This window comes from Eurosta solidaginis, chromosome 4 (genome assembly GCF_040869045.1).
Source record: "Eurosta solidaginis isolate ZX-2024a chromosome 4, ASM4086904v1, whole genome shotgun sequence".
Taxonomy (NCBI): domain Eukaryota; kingdom Metazoa; phylum Arthropoda; class Insecta; order Diptera; family Tephritidae; genus Eurosta; species Eurosta solidaginis.
This window is the reverse complement of record NC_090322.1, coordinates 26,191,197-26,209,033: the sequence shown is the minus strand read 5'-3', so window position 1 is coordinate 26,209,033 and position 17,837 is coordinate 26,191,197. Positions and strand designations below refer to the sequence as shown.

Below are 17,837 nucleotides of genomic sequence, written 5' to 3'. Positions count from 1 at the left end.
TGTGAATTCGTTTAACCCTTAGCACCACAATTACTTCTTTTTGTAGGTAAGGTAGTGTTTGGTTTTGCGGAAATGTGTCGATGTTGATGGAAATTCACAAATCAATCCTAGAAGATTACGCATTCGCGAGTTCAAAATTACTTCGTTCTGCGCAACTACGTCACACTTGACTGCTTGAGCGAATGAAAGAAAGAGAAAAAAACAAGAGCTAAAGGAAAATGACGTAAAAATTGCCCATAAAAAACACCTGATCTTTTGTTTACATGCGCAATGCGCAATCTTGTGTGTGTGATTTGTGATGGAAATTAGCACAATAAACGGATTATGCGGCAGTTACTCACGAACGTACATACCAAAAACGTGTCAGCTGACACGACCTATCTTATGAGTGTGCAATGTAAACGAAAACTCACCGACGTGCAACGCCCGTACGTTCGTAGTCCGGAACGTAGAAATCAAAACAATTTTGATTTTTTCCGTAAGAACGTGTCAGCTGATCGCTCTCTCACTAGACAGAGTTGCCTAGTAAACTTTTGTGCGCTAATTTTTGACCGTTTGCAATTTTATGCAAAAACGCCTAATTAAAGTTTGAAAAATTGTGGAAATAATTCGAAATAATTATGTAAAGGTGCTGATTATAAATATTTAATCTATTTATACTTATTTAATATGTATTCCGGCCTTTTACAATATCAAAACTTAAATTGGAAAAAGTTGATGTTTCCATAAGCATACATGCAAAATGGTCAATGCCAACCAGGCATGCTTAACCAACGAACCGATATCATTTCGTTACGATAATTAACGTTAATAAACGAAACAAAGTCATTTCGTTTCGTTTATTAACGTTAAGAACGTCAAATTAACAAAATGATTTCGTTTCGTTTTCTGCCATATCAAAACGAAATCAAATCGTTTATGTTGACTATTAATTTCAAACTATGCTGGCAAAGCTGATTGATGGCGGAGTCATTAAAGGTGAAAGCATTAGCCAAGCTGATTGCAACTTTTCTCATGAATTTTGACAGTACGAACATTTCTCAGAGTATTTTTGACATTACCACCAACGAATTACACAAACAAATTACATGGAGTTTGTGTGTGTATGTGCGCTCGTTGTTACCACCTTACGGCTTCACCATGGCTATAGCATTGCCAGCACAATTCAAACATAAAGTATCACGTTTTTGTTAGCGTTTTTAACGTTAACGAAAGCTTTTCGTTTCGGTTAAAAACGAGATACAATTTATCTTGATAATTTCTTTATCGATAATATTTCGAAGTGTTTCAACGGAAACGGTGGAAATTTTTTGATAAACGATTAGCTTAACGTTAAGGTGCATCCCTGATGGCAACAGTGCTTATCTGTAAACAGTACACATACAAATATGTTATGTACATGTACACAGACGCACACATTGATTCCTACAGGCTTGAGAGTTCGGTCAAACGTGCTTCGTACGACAAACGTTCTTACGTACGGCACACGTCGGTGGATAATGCGGCAGTTACCCACGAACGTACGTAGAAAAAACGTGTCAGCTGACACGACCTATCTTATGAGTGTGCAATGTAAACGAAAACTCACCGACGTGCAACGCCCGTACGTACGTAGCCCGGAACGTAGAAATCAAAACAATTTTGATTTTTTCCGTAAGAACGTGTCAGCTGATCGCCCTCTCACTAGACAGAGTTGCCTAGTAAACTTTTGTGCGCTAATTTTTGACCGTTTGCAATTTTATGCAAAAACGCCTAATTCAAGATTGAAAAATTGTGGAAATAATTCGAAATAATTATGTAAAAGTGCTGATTATAAATATTTAATCTATTTATACTTATTTAATATGTATTCCGGCCTTTTACAATATCAAAAATTAAATTGGAAAAAGTTGATGTTTCCATAAGCATACATGCAAAATGGTCAATGGCAACAGTGCTTATCTGTAAACAATGCACACACAAATATGTTATGTACATGTACACAGACGCACACATTGATTCCTACGGGCTTGAGAGTTCGGTCAAACGTGCTTCGTACGACAAACGTCCTTACGTACGGCACACGTCGGTGGGTAACTGCCGCATAACTGCCGCATTAGACCGACGACCATTGTTTACTATATAGTTTGGCAGCTTAAGTAGAGGTTATGTTGCGAATAGAGTGGAAGGCAGTGGACTAGGCAGTCGAATGTCATATAATGAAGGAATGGTGTTCGGAGATTTTTCAAAGTTAAAAAAAAAATGATAAAAGCTTTAATATAAATAAAACTATTGTTTTAATAACAACAAAAACGCCATATATATTTTGTATACATAAATTTGTAAGGATTATCTCACTTTAAAATTTGAATTAAATAATCAAAAGTTTTTTTTTGAAACTGAGTCGAGAACTGTGCGTGTGAATGTGCGAATTTTCACCGATCAGCTGTTAGTTGCGCTACTTGGTAAAATTTACAATGCCGACGACCGCAAAGAAGGTTTGATATGACCACGTTGGACCTTCTACGACATCTGGTAATAGTCTAGTGAAGGGGTCGATTGCTAAAACACGTCCAAAAATATAGAGAGAGGTGTCAAACGACGCGCCTTGACATCAGTATTAATAACCCGAAAGCGGAAAACAAAAATTTTAATAGTATTTTTGCGCAGAACACCTCTGCATTGGCGGCCTTCGGCCACGCATATAAAAAATTTCCCTGGCTGGGTCCAACACCGGTTTGGAGACTAAAACTATATTGGCGCAAAGCACTTATGTTCACAATTTTTACACAACAATACAACAATCACATGAAAATCGCCAACTTCAACTGCAAATATCTCCGGACATAGATAAAATTTTCATTTTCCACCTTCGGATTATTGTTTTCGAGATTAATACGCGTCTTTGGACACCTCTCTCGATGTTTTTGGTAGCGTATTAGCAGTCGACCCCTCAACTGGACTTTTACCGGCCATCTAAACCCTTCCTTTCTCGAGAAACTTGGAGCAGAGCTTACTTGCCAAATGAACTGGATTAACTACGTGTAAGTTGTTGTTGTTGTAGCGATAAGGACACTCCCCGAAAACCCTGCCGAGTACTACCGATGTTGGTAGTCCTTTTCCGGATACAGATCCGGTACGTTTCGGTAACAAGCACCTTTTAAATACTAGCCCGGCCATCTCGGGAACGATTTGGTATGACCATATGAAACCTTCTAGGCCTTCCCGCCCTCCCATCCCCTAGATCCATGAGGAACTTGGGGTCGCCAGAGCCTGGACTGTTAAAGCAACAGGATTCGACACGGGTAGGTGAGGTTAACAATTTAGATGGAGAAGGCATATGTTGCGATACACAACCTCTTGAATCAATTTGGTATTTTAGCCGACTCTTACGACAGGCGAACGTGCCGCGGGGTGAAGCTGATCATCGGGTTGGATGTGATAATTCTTGTGAAGATACAAACTCGCACACTGAAAACTTATAAACAACACCCCGAAAAAGACACAAAAGACAGGCTTGGCCGTGACACAATAAAAAACAAGTAAGGACGGGACTGTCTTCGGCTGTGCCGAAGACTTCATACCTTTCATGAATGGGGCTGAACAATAATCTTATCCCGTTCGTAATCTCCAAAAAATCCGCTGTATAAGAAATTATATACAAATAGTGAAATTGCCAAACATTTTTCTATCTGAACGATCGGTTGTATGGGATATATATTATATATAGCTCCGATCAAAGTGATTTTTTCAGAAAATCTTCTATGACATATTAAAATATATATCACCGAGTTTCACGTTTATACTTTCTAAATTAATGGAGAAATGGCCAAAAATTCATCAAAATTTTAGAAATAAGGTTTTTTCAATTAGAAGAAAATTTTTCTAAGCGGGGTGGCCCCTCGGCAGTGTTTGGCAAGCGCTCCGGGTGTATTTCTGCCATGAAAAGCTCTCAGTGAAAACTCATCTGCCTTGCAAATGCCGTTCGGAGTCGGCATAAAACATGTAGGTCCCGTCCGGCCAAATTGTAGGGAAAATCAATAGGAGCACGACGCAAATTGGAAGAGAAGCTCGGCCTTAGATCTCTTCGGAGGTTATCGCGCCTTACATTTATTTATTTTTTTATTTTTTAATGGCCAAAAATCTTTCTATCTGAACGATCGGTTGTATGGTATATAACTATATATAGCTCCGATCAAAGTGAATTTTTCAGGATATATTCTATGATATATTAGAATATATATCACCGAGTTTCACGTTTATACTTTCTAAATTGCGACAGGAATGACAAAAATCGTCTTATCTGAACGATCGGTTGTGTGGGAGATATATGTTATAGTGGTCCGATCCTACCGGATCCGACAAATGTCTAATATAATACAAAAATACACCCTTGTGCCAAATTTCATTGAGATATCTCAAAATTTGAGGGACTAGTTTGCCTTCAGACAGACGGACATGGTTACATCAACTCAGTTCGTCGCCCTGATCAATTCGGTATACTTAATGGTGTGTATATCTTCTATATTTCTCAATGTTACAAACATCGGACCAAAGTTAATATACCATTTCATGTTCATGAAAGATATAAAAACCTTAGTTGTGGACAATGGGATACGCTGAAGGTCCACCCATTCAGTTCCGTTGACTAACAATTTTCCATTTCCACTCAGGAAAAGCAAAATAACACCCTCCTACAAAAGAAAATTCAGACCGCAGACATTGGTTTCCTGCACCTTACTTTACATCTCAGAGGCATCAATGTACTATTTACGCCCCGATTCTAGTGTGGTAACAACATTCTTTACCACGGTAACGAAATCATGTGGAAACTTTTTGGTATTCTATCCGCGAAAGTAGCCGGATAATTTTTTACCCACAAAAGTAGGTGGTTACATCGAAATAACCAAACAACAGCTGTTGATTAGAAACAGGCAAAACTGAAAAATAAAGAATTGTAAGCGGAAATAAGTAAAGATAATAGTAAAATAGTGTTGCCTCTTGCTATATATTATATATTTGTTTACATTATGTACTTTCACAGAATAAATTACAATATAATATATATATACACATCGTTTCGTTTATTTGTTTACCTCGTATCTACGACCCTACAAGAAACGCTGATAGTTTACGAAAACACTCACACTTGTAATTGACAATGCTGATCCTGCGATGACGTAAACATTGATAGTCAAATTTATGTATGTTCCTTTGTTCGCTCACGCATGTCCGCATGTTCCCAAAGACAGCCTATAATCATGAAAAAGGACTCAAACTGGGAAAGCTTCGGACACCTGGTACAGAACAAAAGAACATACAGCAGATACCATTATGCATGTGAGACAGATACATAACTCTCAACGGAATTTTATGTATGCGAGAACAGTTTATCCGATTTAATCATGTTGTCACTACTGACTGTCATATGACAATTAAATGATTATCACGGTTGTGTTGTTATTTTTTAAATTCCGTAATTTTCAACCGACGAAAACCATATAAAAAATAAGTTTAAAAAATGAAAAAGAGACCATTTCAAAGCTCCATGCTAAAAGAAAAAAAATCGAAAATAATATTAAAAAATACCAAAAGCTGTCGGAATGTCGGGGCGCACTCAAAAAATTGATATGCGAAAAATAATAGTGGTTAGTGGTGAATCATTTTTAAATGTGTTTCCGCATGAGGAAAGCGCTCTTCTGTTGTTTTGTTATTTTCTGAATTTAAATTGAACATTCTGAACTCGGATTCTTATAAAACTATTTATTTTAAACAAATAAGAAACACGTATGCTTTTATCACGTACAAGATTAAAAACGTAATGAAATAAAGTAAATAAAAAGCAAAAAGCATTGTTTCATTTTTGGTGGAATATAAGAATGGTCATTTATGATAGTATAACAGTCAAACCTGATATCTACAGTAAACTATCATTTATGACACTTTTTGATAGTTAGAGTGTCAGCATTGATCCAGGAAAAGGAATGAGAGTGAGCAGTACGGCTATATACTTAATCAGTAGGCCATGTTGGTGTATAAGAAGGAGACAAAAACTCACACGTACACAGTTGTTTACATCACATTTGCGCAATTCCCCTTAAGTTTGTGATAGAAAGTTTGTATGAGACGCTGATCGTTAGGTTGACATTGCTGACAATCAGATGATGGTCATATGAAAGTCAGTATTCTTGTAGGGGAGTGACACATTTTCGGTAAAGCCATGGCGGAACCATACAAGGTGGCTGCATGGTGACATACCTACAAACATAAATAAAAATTCCATGTACTTTGTTTTTGTAAATTCGATGGACGAATGTCAAAATCGAACTGCGCCGAAAGTTGATGTATCAAATCAAATAAAAAAGTTTATATTCAGCTGTCGCATGCTGCCACTTTGTATCGTTCCGCCATGGATAAAGCGAAGAAAACCAACTTTTAAATTTCACCACAGACATTGGTGAGTTTTTCGATGATGACAGCGTTACCACTTTGGCCAGAATCGCGAATAAAAGAACTGGAAACGATTTTCGGTTACATAATGTTCTGGGGACTATTTTACCGGTAACGCTCAGAATCGGCCCGTTAATCTGATACTGAGCTAAATCAATGCTGTAGATAATTCAAGAAGCAACACTCAAAATTATGAGGGCTAGCAAGGATAATTCAGGACCGGTGTTGTTATCCCACCAGCTGATTGCTTTTTGATTATTTTCCATACAGCGCCTTGTACTTTAATATGTCAGTTTGTAGAAATCAATTAAAATTTTCTTTTGACTTGACATTCTTCTGCACGGTGAATTGGGTTGCCGCCACGTCGTATTTACATTTCATTCGCTCGTTCACAATAGTGGCCTATTCTTGAATATGCAACACTATACAACACATCAATCGTTGTATGGAAAATAATCAAGAAGAAGCAACCAGCTGTTGAGATAACACCAAGGCGAATTCATTCGCCTTGGATAACACCTGGTACTGAATTCGCCTCGGGCCAAAGCGAATTTTATTCAATTCGCTTTGAATGCAAATTGTCAAATTGATATCGTCGTTTTTTAGATACTAATAACGCAATCAAATGGCAAATAACATTGACAAAGTTCGAGTCCTTTTAGTAGGAGATTCAGGTATGTGCGCACTCTTCCAAGCAGTACTTACCATATTGCACTGTTAACTTCATTTATTTGAAGGAGTTGGGAAGACGTGCCTCACTCACTTGATTGCACAGAATGAACCACTGACTCATCCGGGTTGGACTGTTGGTTGTAATATAGAAGTCAAACTACACGAATACAAAGAAGGAACACCGCAGCAGCAACCATATTTTATAGAATTATTCGATGTTGGTGGGTCCATAAGCCATCGGAATACAAGGAGCGTATTCTACAACGCCATACATGGTATTATACTCGTACATGACCTCACCAACCGCAAAAGTCAAGAAAACTTGCGGGAATGGTTATATGAGATTCTCAATAAAGATGGAAAAGATATAAAAAGTGGGAGTGGGGAGAATACATTTGACCCGGAACAATTCTTGGGTTCAACGCATCTTTCAATCTTGGTGATAGGTGCAAAGTTGGATCTTTTAGATGAGAAGAGGCAGCCGAAAACACTACAAAAAACGGGTGGCATAGGTAAGTAGTGAGAAAAATGTGAATATGTACATCGTCGGCTGAGTATAAGAATGCACTAGCTTAAAACTAATATGGAGAATTTCCTAAGTTGCGGTTCTAACGAGAAATACTCCCAGAAGGTTTAGAGAATCTTGGACGCTATCCTAACGCGGGTAAACACGATATTGATAGTTAGAGGCGAAAGGCGTTGTGCGCAGCCAGCAGTTAGATGTCAGCACAATTCGCAGCGGCATTCATCAAAATATTAGGCAATTTTTTACCCGTAACAACATAGGACGTTTTTTCATACAAATACGATAGCGCTTCTTAGACTCAGCCATCGATCTGTAAATAAATATGTATTTATTGCAGCAGAACAGTGTGGAGCAGAAGAGATATGGTTGAACTGTAGAGATTCTCGAAGTTTTGCCGCTGGCACGACAGATGCTGTGAAACTTGCACGTTTCTTCGATCGAGTGATTGAGAAAAAGGGTGTAATACGTGATATAGCTGGAGCGCCTAATGATAGAAGAAAGCATACAACAAATGCAATTTATTCAAATACAGAGGGTGCCGCGTCACGATTTACTACACAAATGCGTTAAGGACGGTTCCAAATTATCCTTTGTATTAGAAATAAGAGTGAAGTGTGAATTTCGCATATAGTATGTACAATTTACTTCGACAATAAATGCCAACATACATATTTATTATAATGTAGTACTTAGCCTGGGGGCCAATGCATTTGGCGTCCACCTAAGAAATGCAAATGCAAATGATAAACCGATTGTGCACCATGTTGTCCATTATTGATGACAACACGATAACCCTTTTCTAAACCTATATCTTTGGCTACTTTTGCACCTACCAGCATAAGATGGCCCAACAATTCTGTATCATCGCTAGTAGCAAAGGATAATTGTGCAATCGGTTTTCTCGGTATCACTAGAAAATGAGTTGGGGCTTGGGCATTGATATCGTGGAAGGCGACGCACTGTGAAAAAAAAAATAACAATTTAATCATAGCGTTCTTGTTTTTCTTTGCTAATAACACCTACTTTATCATCCTCATATATAAAATTGCATGGAATCTCTTTGCGCAAAATTTTGCCAAAAATTGTATCTTCGGCAGGCGCCGCTGTTTGTGCCTTCTCCACTTCGCTAGACATTTTTAAGGTGCTGAGCGAAATTGGCTTGAAGCTGGAATAAAATTTACATCAATTTTCTCATGTTAAAGTCCTAAGAACTTAACACATAGACTTACCAAATTCGCTTAACCAATCTGATGCGTGAAATAAGAAAATGCATCTATCACCAGCCGGTTGTCAAAACTCTTCAATGTGGTGGGATTTTTTGACAGACATACTGTGGCGAAGTACATGAACTAACCAGAGATTGTTTTTGGTTTTGTCAACCAGCAGTGTTGCCAATTAGTAACAATGTTTGCAACCAATTTTGTGGACCAAACTAAAATCGTTAGGACATAAAAACCGAGAATTTGAAAATTGAGAAGGCAAATGCAAGGAAGCTTGGTTGTTGTTTCGTGTTAACAGTGCCTCGCCCCTTCCCCTGAGTGCGAACACTCAAAAATCGTCATCAAAATCCTCTAACGGAAGTCTAAGGAAACTGGCAGTTTCAACAGGGGTGGACCATAGTGTAGTTGGTGTTAGAAGCATAGGTTCCAGTTTACAATTGAAAATATGGTTGGTGTCTTGTGGGGACACATCGCAGGCAGAATAACCATTAAGCGGGAGTCATTGGTGCCGTATGTCGTATCGCTGTAGTCGTATCCCTAACGCAATCAGCTGTTTATCGTTACGACGGTAACCAAAAACCAAATGGTTGGCTACGATACGGTTACGACCTTAGCGGCACCAATAATCGATTGCATTGATTCTCATAAGGTTGGTCGAATCAGCTGTTATAAGGTTACCGATACGGATACCGATAAAGCTGAAGACATTGGTGCTTAATCGGTAACCGTATCGGTAACCTTTTAACAGCTGATTCGACCAACCTTATGAGAATCAATGCAAAAGATTATTGGTGCCGCTAAGGTCGTAACCGTATCGTAGCCAACCAATTGGTTTTTCGTTTACCGTCGTAACGATAAACAGCTGATTACGTTAGGGATACGACTACAGCGATACGACATACGGCACCAATGATTCCGGCTTAAATCACCAATGTCTGCAGCTTTAACCTGGAGACATTGGTGCTTTATCGGTAACCGTATCGGTAACCTTATAACAGCTGATTCGGCCAATCTTATGAGAATCAATGCAATCGATTATTGGTGCCGCTAAGGCAGGGATGCACCTTAACGTTAAGCTAATCGTTTATCAAAAAATTTCCACCGTTTCCGTTGAAACACTTCGAAATATTATCGATAAAGAAATTATCAAGATAAATTGTATCTTGATCCGGCACGAAATACCACTCAAAGGTGCGCACCAAATGGGGTGTAGGACAGTCGGTAGCGTAGTGCCATCGACGTGGATGTTCAATATGGTCAACATTTGGGGCGTCCATGTTGTAAATAAGGTCGCGGAAGATTTAGTCGGTGACAATGCCAGGTTTCGCGAGGCGAAAAAACTGGAGAGATCAGGGAGATAGCCGTTTATTTTATTGCATAGCTCATCGATCTTTGGGCCTGGGCCTGTGGCCATTATTGTGCAGTCATCGGCGTAGGAAACGATTGTGACTCCTTCCGGTGGTGAAGGTAGCTTAGATAAGTAGAAATTAAACAAAAGCGGGGATAGGACACCACCCTGTGGCACCCCTTGTTTAATTCTCCTTTGTTTTGATGTTTCGTTTCTGAATTGCACCGATGCCTGCCGACCACCCAGATAATTTGCGGTCCACCTTTTAAGACATGGGGGAAGGGTAGACCCTTCCAGGTATTGCAGTAACGAGCCATGGTTGACCGTATCAAAAGCTTTTCATAGGTCTAGCGCTACGAGTACTGTTCTATGGTGGGGGTTTTGATTTAAACCGCAATTTATCTGGGTGCTGATGGCATTTAGCGCGGAGGTAGTGCTATGGAGTTTTCTGAAGCCATGCTGATGAGGGGCTAGCTGCAAATGTGCTTGGAAATAAGGGAGCAAAATGGCTTCAAGCGTCTTTGCGACTGGCGATAGGAGAGATATCGGACGATATGACTCACCTACGTTAGCTGGTTTCCCAGGCTTTAGTAGCGGGACCACCTTGGCCATTTTCCATTTCTCGTGTATGACAAAGGTGGAAAGAGACAGGTTGAAGACATGCGCTAAATATTTGAAACCCTCTTTCCCTAGGTTTTTAAGCATCGGCATGGCTATGCCGTCTGGGCCCACTGCTTTGGATGGTTTAGCGCGACCAATGGCGTCCTCAACCTCTCTAGCGGTGATGGTAATTGGTGACGCGCTGAGTTTGTGTTTATGTGCGTGTCTATTGGCTCTCCGTCTATCTTTGTCGACCGTAGGATGCATTATATATTGTCGGCAGAAAGCGCTCGCGCATTTTTTCGCATCCGACAGCACCTTATCGCCAAAGGCGATGGAAACTTTGTCTTTGTGCTTAGTCGGATTCGATAGGGACTTTACGGTGGACCAAAGTTTACCTACACCGGTAGAGAGGTTACAACCTCTTAGGTGCTCTTCCCATTTCGCCCGCTTGTGTTCGTCCACAAGCAATCTGATGCGTTGGTTTATATCCCTTATTTGGGGGTCGCCTGGATCAAGCTGTCTTATAAGGTCGCGTTCCCTCGCTAAGCTCGCGGCCTCCGCCGGGAAGTGGGGCCGGTACATAGAACCGACTGCCTTGGGAAGCCACATAAATCGTTCCCGAGATGCTCGGGCTAGCACCTTAATGGTGCTGTGTAACCGTAGCGTATCGGATCTGTATCCGGCAAAGGACCATTACACCGATAACACTCCCCAAAGCCTTCGGGGAGTAACCTTATCGCTACAACAATAACAACAAGGATGACGCGATTGCCCTTGAAATCGTTGAGAAATCCATCTTATTACTCTTATTGTAGGCATAAGGTCTCACTTCCCTTGACTAGTGAATAGCGTATCCGTGGATTTCGTCTGTGTCAGTGTGGGTGATAATATAATTCCATCGAAATATCGGGGGCTTCGACGTTATAAGCAGCCTTGCACCAGCTCAATCTTTGTGGAAAATAAATTTATTAAGTCTAGCTGAGCGTCGAAAATCATAGTGACGTGTAACTATATGGCTGATCAACAAATATAGGGCTTTCCGCCTATCAACATCAGAAAGCTTTTCCTTATGCTAGGTGACATTGTTAACTCCAAACATCTATAAACTAATAGTGCCTGGCTGGAAAATCCACTGGGAGGGTGTCTAACATGAAGCTAATAAAATGATGAAAGTAAGGTCCCTTTTTCAAAGTAAACCACTATTTCTACATAGGTGGAAGTTTCCCCTGCGGGTTAGAGGTAGTCGAATATGCCCGCGTTAGGCATACCGGTAGCAAAATGCCAATCAAGAGTAGAATGGAAATCGAAATGGAGCTATGTGAACACGTTTATCACTTGTGCGATTCTATCTCGGTCGCTAAATCGCTAAAAACTGTACCGCGTGGTCAAGACAAGCCAGTTGTTACCTTTATATGTAAATTGTATCTTTAATACTTAGGTCATGTCTTCTGTCGCGAGGATTAGAACGAATCGCGGGGGCTGTGGTTTCAACTCACATTCCAAATTTGCCTTACATATCATGAAAGGCTACGAGTACTTTTAAATAATAACGGCATGTTAATTTTTGTTTTTATGTATAAAAGCGATTATAAATGTATTTATAATTAATATTAACTTTTTTAATATTATATCATTACATGTACATTTGTTCACGTTTTTGTGTACAGCTCACCACTGTCCATCAAAATTTATATTTAACTGAAATTGTTATAATAATAATAATTATCATTAGAAAAAAATTATTGTTCTGGCCTTGAGCTCGAATCGAACCTTGAATCATTTAACTGAAATTTTAAAATTTATTTTCAACTGTTTTTGCTTTCTATTGCAAATGTTAAACTAGTGGAATTTAGCCACTCAGTCGACAGATTTCTATTTTTGCTTATAATAATTGTTTAATAGCGTAAGTATATATGTATATGTCTTAAAATATGTGTAATTACTATTTATGAGTCTAAAACAATTTTTTAGAAGCAAGGTTAAAAAATCGGCCCGCTCACGATTGTCGACCTCTCAGTACAGTGTTGAAATAAAAGAGTCGGTAGACGACCATCGTCGAACAAAGGCCTATTAAAGATGACTTTGGTGAAACTCTAAACCTACTTAGCGAGAATTTATGTACCTCAAAAATATTTTTTTTTTTAAGTGACAGAAAAAATTGTCGTTGAATTACGTGACATTTTTCTTTGAGTTAAGCTGGCTCGAGGTCAGGTGTAATAGAAAAACAAGAAGTTCTTATAAAACCGATATATTTCGATTACCTTCGGTAATCGTCCTCAGATCGACAAGCGCGATGCCAGGGGAATGTTTAGATAAATAGTTTTATTTTTACGATTATGAATCGTTCATATGTATAAATTCGGGATTTCTTACCCATGTATACATGAAGGGAGTCCTGAATTTAATGCATTGCAAACATGTGTAAAATAAATTTACAATACACTAACAAAATGCACGGCTATACACTTGCTACATCATTGCAAATACGCAACATCAAAAACCGTACATAATTTTTAAACTAATCAGCAGGTGTCAATACAAAACAAACACAAAAATTTTAAGAGAAAAAAAAAATTGCTCACGATCTGTAGTTTTAGCAAACTTGCCATAGCAATGTTGCCAACTTCAAATGCATAAAACTCCGAACTCCCTTGTTGTTTTATTAGTTTTATTTAGTGTGTAGGAAAAGCTAAGGAGCAGAATAGTGTAAGCACCAAGCATTTAAGTACGCCCTAAATTATTTATAATTAATTTGTATTTACATGATGAAAAAAATATTTGCTTATCAAAAAACAGTTGTTAGTTAAGCGCTTAATATATAGTTTTGGCTATTTTCATTCATAGTCTAATTACCAGAAGAGAAAGTTATACGGAAGATTTATGATCTTTTCAATGATGCCGACGCAGGTATAATGATAAGCAGTCTGAGCTTTACGCATATGTGAAGAGAGCGCAGCAAATAAGAGTCCAAATCCTTCGCAGGCTAGCTCCGAGCAAGAAAGAATTTCAATCGACAATGCAGCTTTGAAAGGGAGAGACCTTCGCTGAATTGAGAGTCACGCGGAGTCAGAATTGACCTCCCTTCTTGCTCCCAATGGCGTCAGTTATCGCTAAATAAGTTTAATATCATTGCCTGATTGGTATCTATTGACACTGACTAGTAAAGCAAATTGTCAACTTGTGGTATTTCAACTTAACCGACTTTGTGAGAGATCGAGTTAGGTTACTTTAAAAAAATGTCACAGATATAATAACGTGATTCACACCTTGCTTGTAAATCCGTTGGGCAATACCTTTTTATGTTACCCTAGTTTTTATAAAACTATCGAATTTCAATCTATAAAACCAAAACGCATATAAAAAAGCTGCCAACTGCCGATTTAAAAATTTGGATAACTATACGTATGAGAACTTTCAAGGTCTGATATCTGATACTGTTGTTGTTGTTATCTGATACTCATTGATAGTGGCTTACACCTGGCCTGAGAAATTAAAAACATATAGAACATTCAACAGAACAGAAATTGGGAAACAGTAAAGCATTTAATCACGATTTATTCCACTTCTGATTTTTTTTAATCGCGTTCGTAGTTGCTTTATATTGTGTTTGGATATTTTGCAGTTTTTTTGTTGGCTTCTTCTTTTCATTTTACAGGTTTCTTTCATTTCTATTTTTGTTCCAGAACTTTATTCTTTCAACTTTTTTATATAAGGCTTTCGTCATATACATAGCTGCAAAAATTTTGTACAGATCTGAAAATAAAATGTTTATTAATTTTTGTATCTTTATAGTATTTAAAATTACCAATGATTTTTTTCTCCAAAATGGTCTTATAACTTTTTCAATAAAATGCGGCAAAGTTAATATTGGACCATATGCATAAAAGTAGTGAAGTCCATTTTTGAGAGTAAGCACTTATTGAAATTTCAAGAGATTACTTTGAAATTAGCGTTCCTGGTTTTATGCATACGGCCCATTGCATCAGATCATATAAAGCTAATTAGCCATCTAAATCAGCTCAAGTTGCTATTTGCACAAAAGGATGGAGTACTAATGGTTTTAATTAATTAACAATGACTGGCCATTTGTGTATAGGAATAAATTGAGTACGTATGGGCGGACATTGTAGCTGAAGGCGTTATTGGTAAATTATTGTATGTTTGCGAGGAATCAAACGAATTTCAAATATATATATTAGGGTGGGTCAAATTTATTGTTGAAAAGGCACATCCAGTATCTGAATCTATGGGTCATACTGAATAATATTGTCCATGGGACCATAGGTCTGAAATGAATTTCGAGCCTCCCTAATTTTGTTAGAAAATTTTATATCCCAATCCGAATAGCGGCTCTCACAAATAAAATACATGAAAATGAATGTCAAATTCGGATTCAGAAACCTGAAGTTTTTTTTCCCCACACAATTTGACCCGCCCTAATATATATATATGTATATGATTTTTGTCGACATGATCTTTTATCCATATAGTAATTACGTGTCAAACAGTTATACATATGTATGAAAAATAAAAAAAATCTGCTAGTAGCAATAATTAAGCGTTACAAATGTCAAATTTTGCGTTTTTCCTTGTGAATATAGTTGTGTTAAAACAAAGCGGGCGTCAAGTGGAATTTAACGTTGGCTTTTCTTACGACTTGAACTTTGAAAACAAAGTTAAGGCATAGGAATTTCATAAAAGTTAACATAATGAATGACTTAACTTAGGCCCACTTGAAGAACGGCAAGTTTTTTTTTAGCTCAGAGTTAGTTTAAAAAAGTCAAATATGTATGAGTGTAACCCCTTATGCCAGACTACCCCTGAGTTAAAAAGTTAACTTGCGTGCTGCAAGTGGGCCTTAAACATGTAACGAAAATTTCCAACTTTTAATAACTGTGACATCTGCCGTTTTGCCATCTTTTGTTCCCTTAATTATTTTTTTTTTCACTAAACCATGAGGAAAATTTTGAATTTAGGCCAAGGTGTTTGTAAATTAGCAAGATACATTACATTACATTATAAAGATACAGCATTTATATATTTTACTGAGTATGGTTTAAGAGCTTATTATATTTTACTCCTTAGCTACCCTCTATATGTATATTTTTTTGTGAAATGTATGTATGTTTCCATTTTAATATGTTGAGTTTGAGGGTTGATTTAACTTCACAAAATATGTCTATGAATACTATCTATATGTAATATGTATGTAAATACTAAACATAATTTAATATTAAACATTACAAAAATATACTGTTTTTCAGCATGAAATTAAAATGAGAAATTACAAAATATATTTATTATATAGGTTATACAGCCTGTATGTATATGTAAATATATGCATACATTTGTTTTCTTTCTTTTAGATATATATATTATATAGATTAAACATTAAGCATAATTTTTAATTATAAGAAATAATGCGATTTTTTTATTACAAAGAATAAATTCTGATTTTTTTTCGCCTTTTAAATACAAATCAAAAACTGTAGTTTCCAAGCAGCGCAGTTGACTGATATTCGTATGTAACCTTTCGTAAAAGAGGCGCACGAATATGGCGTTTAACATTTTTTTGTATTTTTTTTTCCAGATTTACATTACTTTGTAATAATTGTTATTGTGACTAATAGGAATGCAATGCTTCGTAAACGCTTTGCCTTAACTCCATTATACCCCCCTTCAGTTAACAGCAGTTGTTCATCTGCGCTTGTTCATCAACAGGTTATTAAATACTATTTGCTATTTTTAATATTGTTGTTATTGCTGCTTTTGTTTTGTTGTGCTGATTCTGTATTCTACGCTCTACATAAGTGCCGCCTATTGTTGCGCTTGTATTTTGGCTTGCATTTGTGCCAACATCTCTTGCATACGTCTCAGTTCAGCTTCCTTTTCTTGTAATATTCGATCCTTCTCTGTAATGACACTGTTTGCAACAATTTGCGTTGGCACCATGGAATCACGTTCAATTTTCATGCCATTCTCCTTGCGCGACTTGCCCAAACGCTCCGAACGATAATTTTCATAATGTACTTCTTGTGTGACTTCTTGCAGATCCTGCATGTGTGTGCTGTGAGGAAGATTGAGTGTGATATTGGTTGGTTAATCAAATTTAATTCTGAATTTTTCTCTTTCTTCTTTCTTTTTATCTTATTTTCCTTTTTGTTCATATTCATTTGTTTTCATTTATCTTATGTGTCTTCGTTCTTCTTTCATATCTTTCATAAATTATTTTTCTTTTATCATAAATCATCTTTTATCATGCATCAAGACAACCGACATATGTAAGTTATCTGAGTTTATTTGAGGAGCTCCCTGTCTCAGAATTTTTTATCAAAACTCTCTACCAGGGCTAGAACTAACCTAGAGCAAAGCCGCAGTAAATGGCCAAATAAACTGTAGTAAACATTAAATAAAGCATTAATCTGTTTGATGTAAAAGTAAGGGTGACTGACCGACCAGATTTAAAGAAATCCAATGCCCGAAAATCGCATTCGAGTACAGCCCAAGTAGACACATGTCCTTTTTTTAGGTAATCTCTTATAATACTATTAATGCCATAAATCGACCTATCTCAAAGAATCTATAAGGATTGTTTTTATCAAGCTCCTCATGGAACTTGGGCGTGTGGAAGGAGGGATGGCCTGAAGGTTTAATGTGGCCAAATAAATCGTTCACGAGATGGTCGGGCAAGTACCTTAATTGTGCTATGTTACCGGAGCGTACCGGATCTGCATCCGACAAAGGACCATCACATCGATAACGCGCGCTTCCCAAGGCAGTCGGTTCTATGTACCGGAGCGACTCGGGATTTTTCCCGACCAAGGACTGTCATTTCAGTGTAACCCCATTTAGTTTGTTTCGTCCCTCCCACAAATTGTCATCCTCCCAGCAGCTCCTTGCAGCAGGACTGCTCCATATTCTCTTGCTCCGGGAAGGTATCGAATCCAATCCGGGTCCGTCTCCTGACCTCGGTCCTGAGAAATGGTTTTGCTGCATCTGCCGGAAAAGAATCTTTTTAGGACGGTCATACTCTGTTCAG

General features: G+C 37.8%; 3 protein-coding genes across 8 annotated transcripts in view; 1 reads left to right on the top strand and 2 right to left on the bottom strand.

The window, feature by feature from the left end:
• The first annotated feature begins 6,930 nt into the window (after positions 1–6,930).
• On the top strand, positions 6,931–8,312 carry LOC137247743 (rab-like protein 3). Of its 2 annotated transcripts, none has more exons than XM_067778701.1 (3): positions 6,931–7,103; positions 7,167–7,613; positions 7,968–8,312. In XM_067778701.1, exons 1-3 carry the CDS (start codon positions 7,055–7,057, stop codon positions 8,195–8,197), a joined length of 726 nt encoding a protein of 241 aa, XP_067634802.1. In that variant the 5' UTR covers positions 6,931–7,054; the 3' UTR covers positions 8,198–8,312. The 2 variants fall into 2 exon arrangements, with proteins under 2 accessions (XP_067634802.1, XP_067634801.1); XM_067778700.1 differs by having other exon boundaries at positions 6,938–7,103; positions 7,965–8,311.
• Positions 8,247–8,969, bottom strand: HINT1 (histidine triad nucleotide binding protein 1). The gene is made up of 3 exons (XM_067778703.1): positions 8,857–8,969; positions 8,651–8,792; positions 8,247–8,586 (listed from the first exon to the last, which is right to left on the bottom strand). The coding sequence occupies exons 1-3, from the start codon at positions 8,898–8,900 to the stop codon at positions 8,317–8,319; spliced, it is 456 nt and encodes a 151-aa protein (XP_067634804.1). The 5' UTR covers positions 8,901–8,969; the 3' UTR covers positions 8,247–8,316.
• A 6,814-nt stretch (positions 8,970–15,783) lies between these two features.
• The window catches only part of Septin1 (Septin 1), a 63,237-nt gene continuing 61,183 nt past the window's right edge, over positions 15,784–17,837 (bottom strand). For all 5 annotated transcript variants that reach the window (XM_067780864.1, XM_067780865.1, XM_067780867.1 and 2 more), the window contains one exon: positions 15,784–16,865. In XM_067780864.1, coding sequence (XP_067636965.1) covers positions 16,616–16,865 — 250 coding nt within the window. In that variant the 3' untranslated portion in view covers positions 15,784–16,615. The remainder of the gene's footprint in view (positions 16,866–17,837) is intronic.

Bases quoted from the DNA above. Each gene is read 5' to 3' on its own strand.
- LOC137247743 (XM_067778700.1), top strand. From the start codon at position 7,055: ATGGCAAATAACATTGACAAAGTTCGAGTCCTTTTAGTAGGAGATTCA. The intron at 7,104-7,166 runs GTATGTGCGCAC...ATTTATTTGAAG, and splicing joins CCTTTTAGTAGGAGATTCAG to GAGTTGGGAAGACGTGCCTC. The intron at 7,614-7,964 runs GTAAGTAGTGAG...TATTTATTGCAG, and splicing joins ACAAAAAACGGGTGGCATAG to CAGAACAGTGTGGAGCAGAA.
- HINT1 (XM_067778703.1), bottom strand. From the start codon at position 8,900: ATGCATTTTCTTATTTCACGCATCAGATTGGTTAAGCGAATTTG. The intron at 8,793-8,856 runs GTAAGTCTATGT...ATTTTATTCCAG, and splicing joins AGATTGGTTAAGCGAATTTG to CTTCAAGCCAATTTCGCTCA. The intron at 8,587-8,650 runs GTAGGTGTTATT...TTTTTTTCACAG, and splicing joins TTATATATGAGGATGATAAA to TGCGTCGCCTTCCACGATAT.